At 43.5% G+C, this 20087-nt stretch overlaps 1 protein-coding gene across 5 annotated transcripts in view; it reads right to left on the bottom strand.

The window, feature by feature from the left end:
• glra1 (glycine receptor, alpha 1) overlaps positions 1-20087 on the bottom strand; it is a 125791-nt gene that overhangs the window by 96318 nt on the left and 9386 nt on the right. For all 5 annotated transcript variants that reach the window (XM_078954433.1, XM_078954432.1, XM_023959406.2 and 2 more), the window contains exon 2: positions 573-697. In XM_078954433.1, the coding sequence (XP_078810559.1) occupies positions 573-697 (125 nt within the window). The remainder of the gene's footprint in view (positions 1-572; positions 698-20087) is intronic.

Raw genomic sequence — 20087 nt, forward strand, 5'->3', positions numbered from 1 at the left:
GCTTGAGAACAGAAACCTCTGACATGTGTCTTTATGGGGGCTAACATTCAGGGAAAAGTCGCTAACTCCTATAATGCCATAACCGTTAATGCATCATGGTTGGCAGCAGGAGGGGGGCACATTACCTTGACCACCAAAACAAGCACTCAGGATACTGTGTGGATACCAAGGAATGTAGCCAGCTAGCATGGCAGCTAGCCATCCTAACTTATCGCAACAGGGATGCTGTTTAAAGGTTCTGACAGGTGCAGTTATAGGGAGAGGTAAAGAAAAGTTTGGGGGTCTGAAACCCTAAATCTGTCTTTAAAGGGTTACAGCAATGTTCTGAATTACCTTTATTCATCACTGCAGAAGTAAAAGAGATCAAGAGATTGAGAACAACCAAAGACATCAGGGAGTTTCAGCAGAGAGCACAGCATTACATCTGATCAAGCTTTCAATTCAAGAAATACAAACCTTTTTCTGGCGGTGAGCTTTGCTAGAAATGGACTTCAATTCTCAATAAAATGCAGAAATCAAACTTTTGGCTACATTCCTGCCTTATCCGACTGAGTCTTGGTGGCAAATCCTACCTTTAAAATTCGGTCGAATTCTGGCATCATAACCTGAAACTTTTCCCATGAGTTTGTCCAGAAACTCAGACGGCGGCATCGGAGTCGTGGCCTTCCTCGCCGCTGCTTCTTTCGACGCCGCCAAGCTGAGAAACAAGAGAGGAGTAGTGATGAGTGCAAAAGTATAAAGAAAGGAAATGCTTCAGGAAGTCAACATTCAGTCTCAACACAGACACTGCAGTTTAGAGCTCTTCAAAATAAAACCAACATTTATTGTGGGATCAAATCCGAACTCTAAACTTGAAAGAAATATTGAAAAAATGAAAAGAATAGTTATGGGACTCGGGCATCTAGTCCGGATGCCTCCTGGACCCCCCCCCGGGGAAAAATTGTGTCCAAATTCCTTCACTACTCACTACATTGTGCGTTCACTAGTTTGTAGTGCTGTCTGAATCTGCAATTCCAAAATTGAGTGCCCTAGAAATTTCCCAGAAGTCGATGCTCACTAGATCGGCAAATATAGACCACAATGCATTGCGTCTGAACAATTTTTGCCAAAATTTTTTATTTAAATGTATTTTTTTAATGAACGTTTTTATCTTCAAAAGACAGCATATTCATAAATAATCATCGCAAAACGCTCATATCAATTAGATATTAACTTCATGAAATCGATGACGTCATATCCAGTGTTTAAAATAAAATAAAAAAGTAGTGAACCTGGTATCCAAATTGCTTTCAGAATTCAGGGCACTAGAGTGTCGCACTGTGTAGTTTTTAGTAGTTAGGGGTTGAATTCCGACATAGCCTAAGACTGATCGCGCTTTTTCTAATGAATATATAATAACCACATATAAGTCGCACCCCCAGCCAAGCTATGCCAAAAAACCATGACTTGTACTCAGAATAATATGGTAATTCTAATGTTTTTATTGCATCAGAGCTTGAATTTCTACAATGTTAGAAGTGCGTTTTTGATATGCAAGAGTGTAATTTCACTTTGATCAAAGTTGTGTCCATGAGCTTGGGTTCCTTAACGTGTGGGTGACTCAGAATGGCCTCTATTATGAATGCCATTGTTGTTTTGGGACGTCACTGATGAGCTTCTTCACTGCTTTCCTCCTGTAAGTAATCTGAAAGAAACGGCTCTGCCATTAAACCCAGATTAATGTGCTGCCACCTTTTGCCTCCGTCGAACAAACCATTATTACAATCATCCAGCTGCTGTTCCAGCTTTGAGGAAAAAAGCAGAACCCATGAAAATTCACTAAATAAAGTTTCAGTTAGGGTGATTTTTTTTCTGACAGACATATTTTCTATCAGACCTAAAGATAATCTTTAAATTAAATAAAAATTAAATAAAAGACATGTGTTGATATTTGAATATTTAATGTTTAAAATCAAACCTAAGTAGGGCTGTAACAAGTATCCAAGTACTCAGATGGTTGCAATCAGTACCCGAAAATTAAAGTATAAGTATTTGTGATGTTTGTGATCGCGTCAGGAGTCAGAGCTCTGTATCCCCTCTGGTCACCAGCGGGAACTATCTCCAGGGTTCTGGACGCACTACATCTCCCAGCAACCCCAGCGTGCAGTTTCTGAGTGCTGCACACCTGACTGTCATTCACCAAATCAGTCCTAGCTTACTTAAACACTGCACTGAGCCTCACTCAGCGCAAAGTATAGTTTGTGCCACTCTGCCTTCCTTACTGAGCGTTGTGTTTAGACCCGATCTTCTGTTTCCTGACTGTTTGCCTGCCGCCTGCCCCGACCCTCATCTGGATCCTGACTACCCCGTCTTTCCTCTGATGCTCTCATGCCTGTTCTAGACTCCTGCCTGCCTGACCCTGATTTAGCTTTGTGGACTTTTAGCTGAGCTAATAAACCTGCTGCATGTCAAGCCAGACGTCTGTCTGTTCTTGTGACAGATCGCTGATTTGCAATCTTTATAAATATAGTCAAGAATAGTACAAGAAAATTAAACTTCAAGTAATGTTATTATCCCTCTAAAATGGAAGAATAATGTTGGATTTTAGGAATATAAACTAAACAAACTAAATAAGCTGCCGTCACAGGAAGTAAATAAATCTTCAAAGTAAAGTGTCGGTGGCTTATCTTATTTTCACAATTAAACTATTTCGTTTTTGTAAATAAAAACAATAAGACTGAAGTTCAGCTTACTGAATGTGTTCTGAAAAACCCATTTTTAAATACTGTTGACAATAGGAATAAAAAATATACTGAATTTGAAATCAAAAAGAATACAAAAACGACGTTATGTGACGTCACATGACCATCTGTTAGCGTGTTGGAGAAGTTGCATTGTAACGCGTCTATAACATGTTTATTTAAAGTTTTGGGGGTTTTCTCAGCAAAACCTTTAGAATGGAAAAACTATGGAGAACATTTTCAGGATTTGCTGTTAAATGATTCAAAACAACAGTGAATTTTATGTTTTGTTCAATGCTGAAGTCAACCAGGAAGAGGACAGAAAACCTTTGCGTGAGACATTAGTTTAAACGTCTTTATTTTTCAATTCCAGTGTTTGTATCTGTTATGTTGGGTTGATTCTGATCTCCTGTTATAAATAAAGATATAAATGGCGGCCGTGTCCCTTGGGTGCCGGCTCCCTGGGCCCGGCGGTGCTCTCTCCGCACGGTGGGGGGGTTCATATTACACCTGAGCCGGGGGTGTTCGTGTCCCTGGGGGGTGGGTCCTGGTCCTTGCCCCTGGGCGCTGGGCCCCGCCAAACTTCCAACATGGCCGAGCCTGGTCGGGCCATATTTATAACATCCCTTATGGGCCGCCCTTTTTTCCCCGGGGTTCCCCCCTCCTGGGCGGGGGCGGCGGGCCCCTGCCTTGCTCCTACCTGGACCAACCGTGGGCCGGGTGGGTGGCTGCCTGGAGTGCGGAGCGGGTCTCCCTTGGGGGGTCCTGGCTCGTACCTGGGGTCGGGGCGGGGGGATGCCCGGAACTCCTGGGTGGTGGTGGGGTGCTCGTCTGGGGCTGTGGGCGTCCCTCTCCGGTGGGGCCCTGCGTTGGGCTCTTCCGGCGCGGCGGGGGGCTGCTTTCCTGGCTGGGCTGGGGCGGCGCTCTCTTTCCCTCTGCGCCTCCCTGCTCTCTGGCTCTGGGGGCCTCGCGGCGGTCCTGCTGGCCCTGGCCTGGGTGGCGTCTTGGTCGCCCGGGGGGCGGTTGTTCCCTGCCTGTTCCCGTGTGGCGCTGGGGGAATTCCGGCTGCCGCTGCTGCTGCGGCGGGGGTATGGGTGTGGGGGTGGCTGGGCGCTCCTCCTCCTTCTTTTCACATTCCACCATCCATTTTAGAAGAACATAAACACTCACCTGAGCACAGGTGTTAGCTCACCTTTGCACTAATAGTTTGCATGATTGAATGAATGAAAGATTTCACACCAGTTGGTTTAAAGGCATAAGTATGCGTTCGTGAACACTATCTGTTTTGTGTGCATGTTGACATGTGGACATTTCTGCGGCTAGCAGGTGTGTTGATAATATTTGAGTGTGTGTGAACAGGCCCCGCCCTTTTTGTACTACATTTGAACCGTACCGTAACGATAAACAACCAGTAAACCTGCCTGCTCTATGCTGCTTCATGGTCTTACCCCCCTTCCCCTCCTATTATCACCCTCCTACCCCCCCCTCTCTCTAACGTCCCTCTCTCTTGTTCCCCTCTTTCCTTTTCCGTCCGGTCCAACACCAAAGATTTTCAAACATGATTGAAATTAATAAAGTTTGGCCTCAATTACAAAAGGGGTTTATTCAGACATACCTTTGGTTTGTCTGAAGATGAATAACCCCTCTTGTTAGAATAAAATATGTCCAACACAAGAGGCCCTCAGCTCTCATCTGTTTGCCTAGCTGTTGGACAGGACAAGTTAGAAAAAAAAAAAAAAAAATAAATAAATAAATAAATAAATAAAGATATAAATGATGGTGATTAATATGTACAATTTAAATTTTTGTACATCCAGTGAAAAGTCATAGATTTAGAAACTATTCTAAAATAATATATTAAAAGGTAAGAATTGTAGTTCGATCTAGTTATTCTTAATTTGTCAATCAAAGCGGATCGCCGCCTAAGACCCACAGCCCCAAATGGGGGAAGTGGGATGCAAAGGTCCAATTTAAAGTCTGGGAACGTGACGCTGCTCCTGACAAAAAGTCCTCAAATGGGTAGAAAACAGTTTTCCAGAAACGTGCAAAGTTTGATGAAAGTTAAATGAAGGAATGGATATTGGATCCATTAGCTGTATCTCCTGATGAGTGCAGGGAATGCAGCTGCATTAATCTCACATGAATTAAAATGACACTCGATAAGGTCGATTGCGCTGAAATATTCAGTCCCTAAATGTAAAACTGCAAAGCATGAAGTTGGTGAATCGTGTCGTACGGCATGATAAATAGATCCATTTACATTTCATAAACACGCATTGGAGTCAACGCCGTCACCGCCTCAGGAAGCTGCTGATCAGAATCGCTGTCCTCCGGGTGAAAATGGGAATTACAGAGACAGCGTGACGGGAGACCAACAAAAATAAAGCAATAAAAAATCTCATCTGAGTTCCTGCGCCTTTACATGTGAAAACAAACACAGCGGAGCGAGTGCACAAATCTGGATGAGCACAAACCCACACAAGCTTCTGTATAAACACACCTTTTCACACATGCATGCACATAACACTGTCTGCCCGGGCACCAAACTGATCTAATCAGCCTCCAAACAACAAAGTAAACCCTACAGGTCACAACAGAGACAGAGGCGGGAAACTGATAAACCCGCCGAATATTCAAGTCAAAGTTCTGGAGTTACAGTCAATACTGAGAATCCCAGGATCCTTCAGGAACCACTGAATCACAATCAAAGGTTCTTCTCAGCTTTTTGAGGGACGTCCCCATTTGTGTTTGAAATACAAAAACCACTTTTCTTCTTCTTCTTTTTTTGTTTTGTCTCTCGGGAAGAAAACAAAGTCTTGGCGATGTGCGTGAAGCTCCTGTAGGTGATGAAGTTCTACGTTGAGTGAATGATGCCTCCTCGGCTGAAGGATGAGCGCTCTCTCCCCGTCTCTGCCGCCAAATGATGACAGTGATGCCGATGATGTTGTCACCGTCATAAATCATAACGCAGATAATTACAGAGGACGCGCAGTGACGGATGCTGTTGGTGATCAGAAGGAAAAGTTTTACAGAGTCCTGAATAATGAATGGCTTTTGATGAATGGGACTTTTAGTTTGAAAGTTTAAAATGATCAAACTGCTCCAGCAGAAGCATAGATTAAAAAGAGAAGAGACTTTTAGACACGTTTTTTTTCAGGAAAAAGTTGAAGAATGGATCCTTGAATGACTAAGACTAATTAATGCTTTGAAAACCTTCTTCTATTAAAAAAAGCATTTTTATTGGGACAGATGTCTCAAAGGATGGCTTCACTTTCATTTCCAGACTAGTACAGGTTGATCTGTATTCGTTCTTCTTGTTTTTGTTTGTTTTCTGTGGCTTTTCTTTTACATGTACAAATTGGGTAAAGCTTGTAATTATGTTTAATAATGTACAAGAAAAACAATTTTACAAATAGAAAACCCCCAAAAATTCTAAAAACAAATGAAAAACTCACAGATCAATAAGGTTTTCCAAACCAACATGACATTATTTGAACTTATCAATAACTTTTCTGACTTGCCTTTTTCAAATTTAAAGCATCAACAAGCAAAATGACACTTTGCACAATTCCCAACGACTCCTATCCAGAATCTGAATCATGTGTGGCCTTTAAAAGTCGGCAGTTTTGACCTTTAGTCACACACCTCGTTCTTGACAAGCTCGCAGTTTGCTAAATGCCACTGCGCTAAACGTGTCACAACTTAAAATTTGATCAAAAGGCAGACGGAGAATCACGGCTCAATGTGGAACTGTTGATCAAACATGAGACCAGGACTGGGTCATCAGAGTCTGAAAAAGGCTCTTCTGGATTCAGAGCTTCAGTTGCTGCTGCTGCACTTTTTTTTCTTCAGAATTCCCCTTTTAATTTGAAAAAAACAAAACAAAAAAACAGACAGAAGTCAACGCTGAGGTCATCAGAGAAGCAGCTGAGTCACATGAGCCCGGAGAGATCACCACCGGAACCAGAGCCGGACCCGTTAAAGCAAAAACTTCACCAATAAAATGGGAAGAAATTAAAAGTAAATAGAATTAAATCAAGCATTAGACACTGTTGGTTCTCAGGGTTCAACCGACACACTGCTATGAAATGAAAAACAAAAAGAAGAAGGAAATACTTTTAACTTTACATGGATAGATAGATAGATAGATAGATAGATAGATAGATAGATAGATAGATAGATAGATAGATAGATAGATAGATAGATAGATAGATAGATAGATAGATAGATAGATAGATAGATAGATAGATAGATAGATAGATAGATAGATAGATAGATAGATAGATAGATAGATAGATAGATAGATAGATAGATAGATGGATGGATGGATGGATGGATGGATGGATGGATGGATGGATGGATGGATGGATGGATGGATGGATGGATGGATGGATGGATGGATGGATGGATGGATGGATGGATGGATGGATGGATGGATGGATGGATGGATGGATGGATGGATGGATGGATGGATGGATGGATGGATGGATGGATGGATGGATGGATGGATGGATGGATGGATGGATGGATGGATGGATGGATGGATGGATGGATGGATGGATGGATGGATGGATGGATGGATGGATGGATGGATGGATGGATAGATAGATAGATAGATAGATAGATAGATAGATAGATAGATAGATAGATAGATAGATAGATAGATAGATAGATAGATAGATAGATAGATAGATAGATAGATAGATAGATAGATAGATAGATAGATAGATAGATAGATAGATAGATAGATAGATAGATAGATAGATAGATAGATAGATAGATAGATAGATAGATAGATGGATGGATGGATGGATGGATGGATAGATAGATAGATAGATAGATAGATGGATGGATGGATGGATGGATGGATGGATAGATGGATGGATAGATAGATGGATAGATAGATAGATAGATAGATAGATAGATAGATAGATAGATAGATAGATAGATAGATAGATAGATAGATAGATGGATGGATGGATAGATGGATAGATAGATAGATTTTTTGAAACTGATTACAGTGCAATATATAAAATATATCAATATATCCAATAGGTCTGTTAGGTAGGTACCTTTTTTCTTTTTTTTTAAAGTAAACAGTATTTATTACTTTCCAGTGGTGTATAATTGTTCTAGTTAAACAATTAGCTGACATCAGAGCTCAAGCTGCGATGAAATCAAGCGGATTTCCATCAGCGATTCTCCCGCTGAGATAATTGCCTGTTTGAAGAACCTCCCCAGAGAACCGGAGGAGAAGCTGAGGCTCCTGCCAGACCATCAGATCCGATCAATACGGGACGGCAGGCGTGTCATCTTCACTTCTACGGCAACGACAAAATTAGGCGGATCACAGATTATCTCAGCCGCAATCATTTCTGCTGCAATGTGACAAATCCAACATAATCCTCTTAACAACAATGACACGTGTGATAGGATCACACTCCGACAGAAAGACACTTCCTGTTGTTTGGCGCCCTGCACCGCGGAGACGGCACAAAGCGGCGTGGAATAGGTAGCGTGGAACAAACACAGGCGGGATGACGACGCCTCAATTTGGTTAATCACAGACTGAGATTACGCCGCGCATCCTCAACGACCAACGTGAAGTGGGAGACGACACTTCAGGCCGAATCTCAGGGAGGGGGAGGTTCAGACTGCTGACGGGCAGGCCTTTGTCACATCTCAGCCTCCTCTTCATCGTTCGGAAACTTGAGCTTAATGAAACAATACTTTTTGAATGTAAAGCAAGTTGAACTCATTGTACTGAAACTCATTTATTCTAAGTATTTCTCAGCATCTTAGTCGAGTGACGTTTTGATGATCAAAGATCAACAAAAAGTAGGAGACACTGAGAAGGACCAAGAGAGGCTCATGCTAACAGAGTAAGCATTCAAATGCTCCTTTATGCTACTGCTAGTGTTAGCCCTCAACGGTTCAACTAAAAACCTCAGAACCTCAGTATTTAGGTCACAAAACTAAGAGAAGATAAATAAAAATCCTGGAAGCAAACGCTGAGACGGACCAGAGAAACCTCAAACAAGAAGCAGCAAACGCAGCTGCTAAGTTCACAAATGAAACCAAGAGGTAAAGCTCCAGAGAGGTGTGTGAGTTTTCACTGCCACTCTTCAGACACATATGCAGAGGCACCAAACATCTGCCAGGTGCCTCCCATTTGCATGAACTCAAAGTACGTCTAATTGGCTCCTCTTAATGCTTTCCCGTCTACAGCGCAAATGCATTTTCTGCCTCCATGAATGGATCCGTTCCCAAAGTCCTTCCCTCCCAGCAGAGGAGGAGAGCTTTGGCTGTGGATGAGATGTGTGAGGCTGTTGAACTCACACCAGGTGCAGAGCGTGAGGCGTGGATAACTCAACACAAGGGGGGTTTTGCTGAAATGCTCTTTTGCTTTGATTTCTCAACTGAAAGGATCTTCTCTCCAGCTGTGGCTCACATTTGGACCTGTTTCCAATAAAATCCGAGGCTCCAGGAGGTCCAGGTGGTCCAACTGGGAGGTTGAGGGTTTGATCGCCATATGCCTTCACAGGAAACTCCACATTCTTCATTGTCTGCTCATCGGAGTGTTACTCCGTTCATTCTGCATGCACCTGTGTCGAAACAAGCTCTGCCGCTTTGCTGAAGTAGTCTGCAGTGAGGATGAAGTTCATTCACGGCGGGACATGAGCTCCGAAACATTTGGTCTACCACGCTCACCTCCTCTGATGGTCCACTGGACCACAGAGCTCTGGTTGCTGTTCACGTGCAGAAAAACTCCGGTGCGATTCGGCCCGGTTTGAAAGCGGATGGTCCCCCAACAAAAATGGGAGGAAGTGGCGTAAACTGAATCAGGTTCTAGTCGATTGGATCACTTCTGTCGTTTCTCTGGAGAACACCGTGTGAGACACCAAAGCAGACGAAGAAGTAAAAGTTTATTCAAATCTGAACCATTTGATTCCAATCACTGCATCTCTACTTGTCATAAAGCAATATATAATAAAGTAAACCCTTGTTTTTCGCGGGGGTTACATTCTAAAAAGAACCGGTGATAGGCAAAAGTGTGAGGTAGAAACCTCGTTTTTTAACTATTATTATACAATTAAATACTCTAAAAAGAAAGAACAAACCATTTTACAGGCTCAAGCATTTGTTTCACAAATAAAGTACTTTAGAAACAAATAACATCTGTACTGTACTGTCAAATAATAATTTTTAATCATCGATGTGAACAGAAGGCTTCAAACTGCGGAGATTAGCCCCGCCCACCGCGACCCGAGTAATTGGATTAAACGGGAGAAAATTTAAAATGATTATGAATTAAATACAAAGTAAAGTATGACAAATAGTGACTCAGGTGTATTTCACTGCTCTTCAGACTGAGCCGCTGCATCCTGACTCCGCTCTGCAGTGTTTTCTTCTTCAGGTGTGTTTGTTCAGGAGAAGAACATGGTGATAGGCAGTTGTTGTTGTCGCTCTTTTTTCTTCTTCACAAAAACATCCTTACACACCAACAGGCCACCATCGATTATGTTGTTGTTGTTGAATTTGCACGTATGTAATGTAAATTTGGTAAGCTGTTTTACGTACGTCTACCTATTAAACTGCAACGTTTTTGACGCACAGGTAGAGAAGAAGCGTAGTGACTCTTTAGCCAATCAGAATGCAGAACACAATGCCTGATGCAAATCCGTGAAGTAGCGAAACCGTGAAAAGTAAACCGCGTTATAGCGAGGGATCACTGTATACATAAAACACCTCTGATGCTCAGAATCTGTCTGTTGAATAGAACAAACATATCTTTAGAAAGAAAATAACTGATCCCACACACCATTTGAAAGAAGTAAAAGTCAATTTTATTCAAATGTCCCACAAATTTCATGTGGAGGATGGAAAACAAATACTAAACTTTTAATAAAAAGACATTTCTCCAACTGAGGGTGTAGCAGCATCGCATCAGCGTTGCTCCCATTACAGCACGTCGTGTATTCGGGGTAAGGCATCTGCAGCGCCTGTCCAAGGTCAACGTGAGTCACACACCAAACGCCCGAGTCCACAGAGAAGAAGAAATGTGTATTTCTGCAGGATTCTGTGGAGTCTTGCTTTGCGTGACACCAATAACACGAGGAGTGCTCCTCTGCATGAGATGCAAACACTTCAGCAGCTGAAACGGGGCCAATGACGAAGCAACAAAACTGGCACACGTTCACCAGCAGCCGCTCCAAAGCCGTTCCGCCTGCTTCTGTTGACAATCCCTCCCCCCCCCCCCCCCCCCCCGAGCACGCCGCCGCTCTCTGGGTTTCCGTGATCAAAGTCTGGATTTGCTTTCATTATTTCAGATCAATGCTGGCTGTGGGGACCCGTGGCCAATGCTGAGGCAGCACGGGCGAGGAAAACAGCTGAGTCGTCCCGGGCCTGATGTGGGGGAGGCAGCGAAAGGCGAAGGCAGGGCTCCGATCATTAGCCCTAAGTGTTCCTCATTATGCTCATAAAGCCTCTGAAGACCCAAATCTCTAATTGATCTCATCTGGTGTTTAGTAACACTCAGGAAAGCAAAAGCCTTCCTGAAGATGGCCGATAAGAAACGTGGCTCAGCACCAACGCCTCAGACGCCAAACGACCACGGAGCCAAACACAAAGACCCCAAAAACGGGGTTAAAGCCGCTACAGGAAGCAGCATCCCAACAACTTCCTGTTCTGTCAGAATCAATCATCATTTGTTGGAATGTGGACGTTTGAAGAGACAAAACCATCTCCGTCCATGACTTTCAAACTGTTTGAGCAGCTAATCCACCTACAGCACATTTCCACTAGAAAATGATCCTGTTTGTCCTCAAGTCAGAGAGTTTGGTTCTGTTTAAGATCAGTCCTGATAAAACCCTGAAAGAAACGTTCAAAGAGCATTGAAGAAACAGCAGGAAGAGGTTTTCTTCCTTCTTGACTTAACGTTTCTTCACATTAAGACGATTCTTACTAATCTATTGAGGTTTACACCCAAAACATGCAAAATGTAGACTTCTAAGTAATTTATCTGATGAAACCCCAGTAAAACTCAGAGTTCTCAAGGTTTTTGGGTTTTTTTTATTTAGAAAAAACTTTGAGAACAAAGAACGGACAGAAGGAAAGCATGAATGTTAGGACCAGTTCTCCTCAAGGAATCTTCTGTTCACTTCACTTCCTGAATGGTCTCAGGTTTCATCACTTTTGTTGCATTTTTGGTGCACAAATGGTGTGGATTAATTCAATCTGCTAAACCCGTTTTTGACCCTTTCGGGGTCCTTAGGCTGCCCGAGCCTATCCCCAACATGGGCGAAGGCGGGGCCTACCCTGGACAGGTCGCCAGTCTGACGCAGGGCGACCGGGATTGGACAAAGAACAAATCTCACCTCAAAAAAAGGCCCACTTGCATCATCGTTTGATCTGTTTCCAAAGTGTTCCCAGTGGTCTTTTCATTATGATGATGCCGCTTTTAGACAAAATACAAAAACCTGTTTCGTTTTCTAGGACATAGTTTCTGCAGAGCGGCAGGAGTTCATCAAACGAGGGAAACAAAGACGTTCATGGATCTATTTGTCTAATCAGAATGGGGTGGAGCTGGGAGCTTGTGGCCCCGCCCAGAGTGTTTTATACATCACAAATACGATTTTTTTGAAACGGTATTCTTTACCTGCTCCTGATTCACAGCTATTAGCATGAATCAACACTTTTTTCATAGAAGCGTCCTTAAAAACACCAAAAACACAATTTTCCTTGGAGTGGGTCTTTAAATTTGTTATTTTCCAACTTCTATTTTCTCTACAGCAGTGGTCTCCAACCCCCGGTACCGGGCCGTGGGTCAATTGGAACCGGGCCACACAGAGAGAATAAATAACTTACATGACTTCAGTTTTATTTATTTCGGAATCTGACCGATGTTTTATTTTGAAAAATTGCCCGATTCTCTGTTCCATCCGTCTATGTCCCTCCTGACGCAGGCCAAGGCGCTCTTCTGGGTCATGTGACAGGATACCGCTAAAGTAAAACCCAGGAACTAGCAAAATGAGTAAACACAAACGTCTTTGAAAAGTTTCTCTACCAAGTGGAAAACGCCCAGATAGGAGACAGAAGAGGAGCCTTCCACTTCCAAAATAAAGAAAGCTACATTTAATAGACAGACGTCATACTGGTCCGTGGCCTTAAAAAGGTGGGGAACCACTGCTCCACAGCTCTAAGTTCAAGTCCTGACCCACTTTGGGTCTAGGTGGGGGCAGCTAACCCCCCCCACCTGCAGCTTCTGTTCACCTGAAACAGGTAAGTGAGGCGAGAACATCTGAGAGGTGAAAGTTTTTTTTTTTTTTATTTCTATTTCACTTGTTTTCCTACCGAAGAGGCTGAAATTCAAATGCAGGAAGAAATTAGTGGTTCGAGTCCCAAAGAGATGCAGGTCCTGCAGCCGTCATGCATTATTGAAAACAACCAAAAGCTGTTTTATCAAAGATTCATAATTTATTAGCAAATGTTGTTTTTTTTTACTGAATAATGTTTTATAATTACTACATTTGAGCAACTTGACTCCCCTTGAAGCAAAATACCAACATTTAATACACAAAATCAACATTTTTTATTCATTTTCTAGAGCCGCGGTTGTCCCAGTCGGGGGTGGTGGGGTTGCTGGAGCCTATCCCAGCTCCTGAGGGGCGAAGGCAGAGTTTAATGAGGACAGTTCTTCAGTCCACCACCGAGGAAACCGGAGAGAAAAGCCAAACATTCATGAAGACATGTAAACTCCACCAAGCGGTAACTCAAACAGATGAGAAGTCATTTTATGAGAAACCTGATTGTAGGATAAATATTCATCTTAATGATGTCATTTATTGTTTCATGTCTTCAGATCAAAGCAAACGTTTCATAAATAGACCCTTATATGATGAAGTTTAACTTTTAATATCTTTTAGAACACATCATTTTAAAACCAATATTTCCACTTAGATACACTCATGTCGTTTGTTTAGTTAATAAGTAAAATAGTCAGATTATTTATAGTAGAATAAAGGAAATCGACAAAGAATCTGACTTTAATAAAATAAAACTGTACATATATTGTTTTTGCATTACTTAAGTGTTTTCCATTATTACAACAATACATTTAAATGTTAATTTATATAATATAAATACAGATTTCCTCTTTAGTTGCTTGATTTATTTCTAAATGTCATTAACTTTGTTTTATGAAAATGTGCAGACTGCGTTAAATCCTCGGTTTATTTCTATTTCAGCTGAATCAGAAAACTTCTCCAGTTTTTTATCACAACAAAAGACATTTATATCACCAGCAAAGATGGACGATTTCAACAAACTGAACATTTCTACGTATGTTAACATACAAAAATAATGACGGTCCAAATGTTCCTGTCAGTGATTTCCTTTGAATATTTCAGTGTAGTTTTCTGTTGGTCTGACTAACATAAGTGGCTTCTTTTCTAATCCCAGCCTGTTTCTCAATGATTACGAACCGACCCTATCAAACACTTTTGTTTTTTCCAAAAATAAATGTCTTTAAAACTTCATCCACAAACAGATTTAAGAAGAAAACAAACTCACATTAATACAACCAAAACATTCATCTGTTTTTTCATTTTAGAGACATTTAGTGGTATTTCTGTATTATATGTTTAACTTTTCAGTAACACATTTGTGTGAAAAGCATAACAAGTACACAATAAGTGCAGAAGTTCCACACTGAGGCTTCATGTTTTTAGTTCAGATTTGAGATAATCTCCATTTAAAAACAACAAATTCAACTCTAAATACAATAAATTCTAACAATATTTCATCCTTAACTGAGCTCAAAGCCCCGAGGACTCCTGGATAAAATAATTAGTTATTTATGGAGCGAACTGTCACCACCTGCTGATCAATACTGTATTATCCCGCATCAGGTTCTGCAGATGAAGCTGCCCAGAAGTTCATAATCGCTGAAGTTGTAGCGACTTGAGCAGAGAAGTCGATTGTTTTTCATTTGAGGACTCGGGACATTGATCACAGCGGAGAAATATGGGCGCCATATGTTATGATTAGTTATGATGGGCTCTGTGAGTGATGAATGCTGCAGCCGCACAGCCACTGCAACCGCGTCGTAAATAACGCGGTCAGGCCGGATCGTGTCAAAACGCCCGGAAGATCCGAGTCTGTGACGCCCCTTCAGCTGTGCTTCTCCATGAACGGAGAAGTTGGAACGTCAGGGAAAATCCTGGAGAGACGCTTCCTGCTGGCAGGAGTTTCTGCTGAATCCAGCTTTGACCTTCAGTCTGAGCTGCAGCAGGAACTGCTCTGTCCTGCAGAGGAAACCTGGAGCACGGTGCTCCTCTGGTGCTCCAAAGCGTTCTCTGGAGCGCCGCGCCGTCCATGCACGACCTAAACCAGAGCCGTAGTGACCCACCATCAGAATCAACTGCTTCTATGCACCACAATCGGATCAACAATCGGCATAACCAGCTATCTCCATGTTGATCCGAATGAGTCTGATCAGGTCAGAGTATTTAGAACGGCGTGTTTACAGGGCGCATTTTTCCTCTGATCAGGCGTTTATTCCCATCACTGTTGTCCATGTAGCTGCGGCTACTGTTGGGTGCAGTTTAGATCAGGTGGATGTTCTTGCTCCATCCAACAGAAAGGTCAACAGTGAGAGTTAGTCTTAAAACTCACAGTTCTGACATTCAGATGTGAATTCTGAGCTTTGATTAGTATTTCTGCTCGTTCTTAATTCTGACCAGAAGCTCGAATGCTTTTACTTTGAAAACTGTCCTTCACCAGAAACAACTTGTATTTATTTTATTTTTTTATATCAGACTGAACTAGGGCTGCACGGTGGCGCAGTGGTTGGCGCTCTTGCCTCACAGCAAGAAGGCCTCCGGTTCAAGTCCCGGCTGGGGGACATGGAGAACAACATCAATGGGGGACCTTTCTGTGTGGAGTTAGCATGTTCTCCCTGTTCCTGCGTGGGTTTTCTCCGGGATCTCCGGCTTCCTCCCACCGTCCAAAAACATGCTTCATAGGTTAATTGGTTAATCTAAACTGTCCCTAGGTGTGAGTGTGACAGTGCATGGGTGTGTGTCCAGGTTGTCCCCTGCCTTCACCCACAAAGGGGCCGGGATAGGCTCCAGCAGCCCCATGACCCCGAAAGGGAAAAGCGGTTAAGAAAATGAATGAATGTCAGACAGAACATCTTGTCATCGACCTTCTTTACCCCATAGGGGATCATACAACAATTAGAGGCCTTTTCTTGGACATGGACAGCCTCTTCCTCTCTGGAAGACGTCGGTTCAGCTTCTGCTTCAGCGTGAGGCCTTTCATTTGCTCAAAGGCAGCGTCAGAGGGGGAAACCAGGAGGACCTTCTCCAAATGGAAACCATCGACTTCCTGAGTGGGTGGAGTCACGTCTGATTTACTCTGCGACCTGACGGAGCCGTGTGCTTCTCCAAGGCCAACCTCAAGGTCGCCCGTCCGCCGTGAACTCACGCCGCTGCCGCTACAACTGGGGGTGTTGCAGTTACAGTACAGAGAGTCAAGGGGAGGGTTCGGACCCCCCCGTTTACATTTCTTGCTGCTTCCACTTGAGAGATTTTTTATAAATTGTTGTTGAATACAGAAATCCATGGAGAAAAAGGTCAGCCGGCACATTCTGTTCAAGGTGAAGATGAGCGGTTTGCATACTGAGGGCTGCTGCCCGCTGGAGCGCGGAGGAACGATCTGTGCGAGCACCCAGAAAGCAGGGAGGCAATCAATCTGCGTTATCGTGGCGAGGAGGCCGAGGAACGAGCAGAGAGGCCGATCAGAGGAGGGGATGAAGGCTTTGTTTCCTGGGAGGGAAAAGCTGGTTTCTGGAAAAGCAGAAGGTTCTGCAGTTTCACTGCGACACACTCATGCAAATGAGCTGCTTTTGCTTTTTAAATAAACGCTGCTCTTTCCCTCCACAGAGGCGAGCCACATCCCCCCGGCTTTAGGCCACGCCTCCTCCTCACATGGCTGTTCCATCATCCGCTCCCTCCCGCCTGGCAGAAAAGCAATAAGGCAGAGATGCCAATGGCTCTTCAAAGGCCTGACAATCATCCTGACTGACTGATTGGCAGGCCCCGCCGGTCACGGTCTGCACATTGGCATTCTGTAACTGCGGCGCCGCGCCGACCCCCCCCTCCGATTCATCATCCCTGCCTGAGCGGTCAACAGAAGCAGACCGTGCGCCTCGGGCCTGACCACAGTGTCACATTCAGTGGCTGCGCTTGGACTCAGTTCCTCTGGTTCTGCCTCACATATGGACTGAAATGAGAGCAGATTCTTCTGGTGGGCGAGCAGAATCTCTGCAGACGTGGTTCTGGAGCAGCACAAGGAGCCGGTTTCTACCTAAATCCCTGCGTTAGCTTAAGACCTGCAGTCTTAAAGTCCCACTGGTCTATTTTCACAGCGTTCCTCGTGATCTTTTTATTCGGATTCTGCCAATTTTAGCCAAAATCGTGGGCTTTAAAAGGCAAAATGCTGCCGTTTCATGGATCCAGAAACAGTAGATGTTTGTCAGCCTCTTTTTTTCATGTGTGAGTGATGCCGTCATACACTGGGTTACAGTCTCCACTGCTGGTTTAGACGTCAGTCTGTGGTGCTTGGAGTTAGGGGCCTGTGTGGCTCAAAGGATAATAGAATATGAAGAGCTGAACCCTGATGGTCTGGGGGTTCTGCTGACGTTAGCAAAGCTTCATAGGACGGATGGATGGATGGACGGATTTGGTTCCAAAAGGAACAAAAACAGAAAGCCTCAGTGGGATTTTTGGGTTTGACTGTTTTCCTCAGAACTAAACTGGACTGGCAGAATGTTCTGGTTCCACTAGATTTAGACTCCCAGCAGTTAAAGAAAAAGACAGATCTGTCAGTTTCACACTCGGGTTTCCTTGCTAGCTTGTTTACATTCTCACAGCTGCTGAACCACATCTACTGTAAACGGTTCTTCAAGAAGATAAGGACCCTCACTTCCAGGCAGAGTCTTCACCTTGTTTGGTGCAAACCAAACTTCCATCTGAACCGTAAGAGAAGCTGAAATCTGCTGCAGTCCAAATCCTGACAACTCCTTAAGTCTTCTTTAAAGATGCTCCAAACATCCATCCGTCTTCCAAAGCTGCTTCATCCCTCTAGGGTCACAGGGATGCTGGAGCCTGTCCCATCTCCTGTTGGGCGAAGGCGGCGTTCACCCTACCCTGAACCGTCCATCACAGGAGACATTAAAGATCTGCACAGATGTCTTCTTAATGAATATTTGGCTTCGTTTCTGTGAGTTAGTGCAACCAAAAACACCAACAACAAAACTTTTCTGAATGAGACGGGAAGCTTGAAGTGGAGATCCAGAACAAGCTGAACTCCACTTTGACATTTGTGTTTCCACCTGTCATCGAAGCAGAGCAGTTAGCAAACCCTGTTCTGCTGCTGCTGCTGGGTAATGAAGTCCAGCAGATATGAAAGCAGCTCGCAGCTTCATCTATTAGGCTCTCCACCAGAAGTATGAAGAACAGTCGGCTCCTTCACAGTAACATTCCAGTCATACAGAAACATCCGTTCTACGTGTTTTTGTCCAAGGAAAAGATACGCCAGGAAGAAGGCGGCTCAGACATAACATCCACTTGGCTAAAGGGGACCAACAGACTTCGTGTCGCTGCTGTTCTGCGTTCGCAAGAACAAAACTATGGTTGCCATGGCTACGGGATGCTGGCCTGGTCTCAGTCTGGACTACATGGCTTCCGTCTACTGTGTTTCATTCCATCGTTGACTGTATATGAGAGCTGGACTGAGTGACCCCTCCCCCTTGGTGCTCCAAACAGGAAGTGGCTCCAAGAAGCCAAAATCCCTTAGACTTCTACAGAGCAATAAACAGCTGTTACTCTGTCATTCTATTGGTCAGAAGAACCGTTCTGGTACCTTTTGTTAACATCTTCTTGATAATCCTCTTTTTTTTTAAGATGATATTTTTTCTGTAGTTTAAGTTATTCAAGTTATTAACTGACCAACCAGATAAAAGTAGGTGGAGCCTGCTGGCCATACGTTCCATACTTTTGACAGCCCCCATCCAAAAGGTTCAGATTGGAGAGAATGGTTACCGTAGAAACAATGACTAACTCGGACCGATCTCTGTTTACTGACGATGCCTGGCTCCAACATGGCGGCGTCCGTAAAGTGAAAAAATGGCGACTGAGTTGATTTCATTTGGTTGAATCTGAAAGTGAACCCCTTAGACAAACACTGAGGTCACATCCCAACATTTCTGACAGATTACGTTTATCCTCTGCATGAATACAGACCTAATCTCACAGATGTAATCTAATCTCATCCGCCTAATGAAAACACAACAGCAGTCTAAGGAAGACATGAAGAGAAACTCCACTAAAAATGACTTCAAATGACATCAGCTCCAACCCGTCTACGTCTTTGAAAGCCAAGTTACCATTCGTTTGTAGACAATGTCCGTTTCTGTTTTCCTGGTTCTGTTTTCCTGGTTCTGTTTTCCTGCCTGAACTCTCAGGTTTGTGTATCAAAAATCCAAACTGTCTTTCTTCTGTCAGCAGCGCGTTCGCTCAGACTGGCGAAGTGAAAGCAGAGGAACGCATAAGCAATAACTGTGTATTCATCAGGACCGGGCCGCCGCTGGCAGGCTAATCAATGTTTAGTAATGAGGCTGAATGTGGAATGAGGAGCAGGAGGTCTGGGTCAGGACAGGAGGGGAAGACATATCAATTTCACCGGGAACTGCGGAGTCCGGCCCGCCGAGCTGAGGCAGCAGTGTGCCGCCTCCCGTTCATTAACCGAATGGCGTCCTCTGAATGCACAAGTGCTGCCGCCGCGCTACTTCTCACAGGGTGGAAACCGCCGCAGAAATAAAACCCCTCGGAGGCCGCGCACACAAACAACGCACAAAATGAGCTGCAGGCGGCAAATGCAAAGCAGGACCTAAACAAATGACCAGATTACAGGCTCATTTCTCTGCTTATAATTGCCTTTCAGTGTCATTTTAATTCATTAAGAGGCTTATTATCTACGGAGCCCCTAAAGGGACGTTGAAGAAAAAAGAAAAAAAATTGAAGTAAAAAAAAACGAGTGGTGAGTACCAGTTAGTAACTAACTGGTACTCACCAGCTACTAACTGGTGAGTACCAGTTAGTAGCTGGTGAGTACCAGTTAGTAGCTGGTGAGTACCAGTTTTTATTTTACTAATTGGCCCCTTTAGGGGCTCCGTAAATTTCTAATTAAACCACCATAATATTTTATTTACAAACTGCAGCTTTGAAGGAAAGCAAAATTACACAATTTAGGCGTTTTAATCCGGGTCATTACGTAAAGATTTTTCTTTTGTTTCACTTTTAT

The sequence above is a fragment of the Oryzias latipes genome, chromosome 10 (genome assembly GCF_053564925.1).
Source record: "Oryzias latipes strain Hd-rR chromosome 10, Olatipes_Hd-rR_3.1".
NCBI lineage: Eukaryota > Metazoa > Chordata > Actinopteri > Beloniformes > Adrianichthyidae > Oryzias > Oryzias latipes.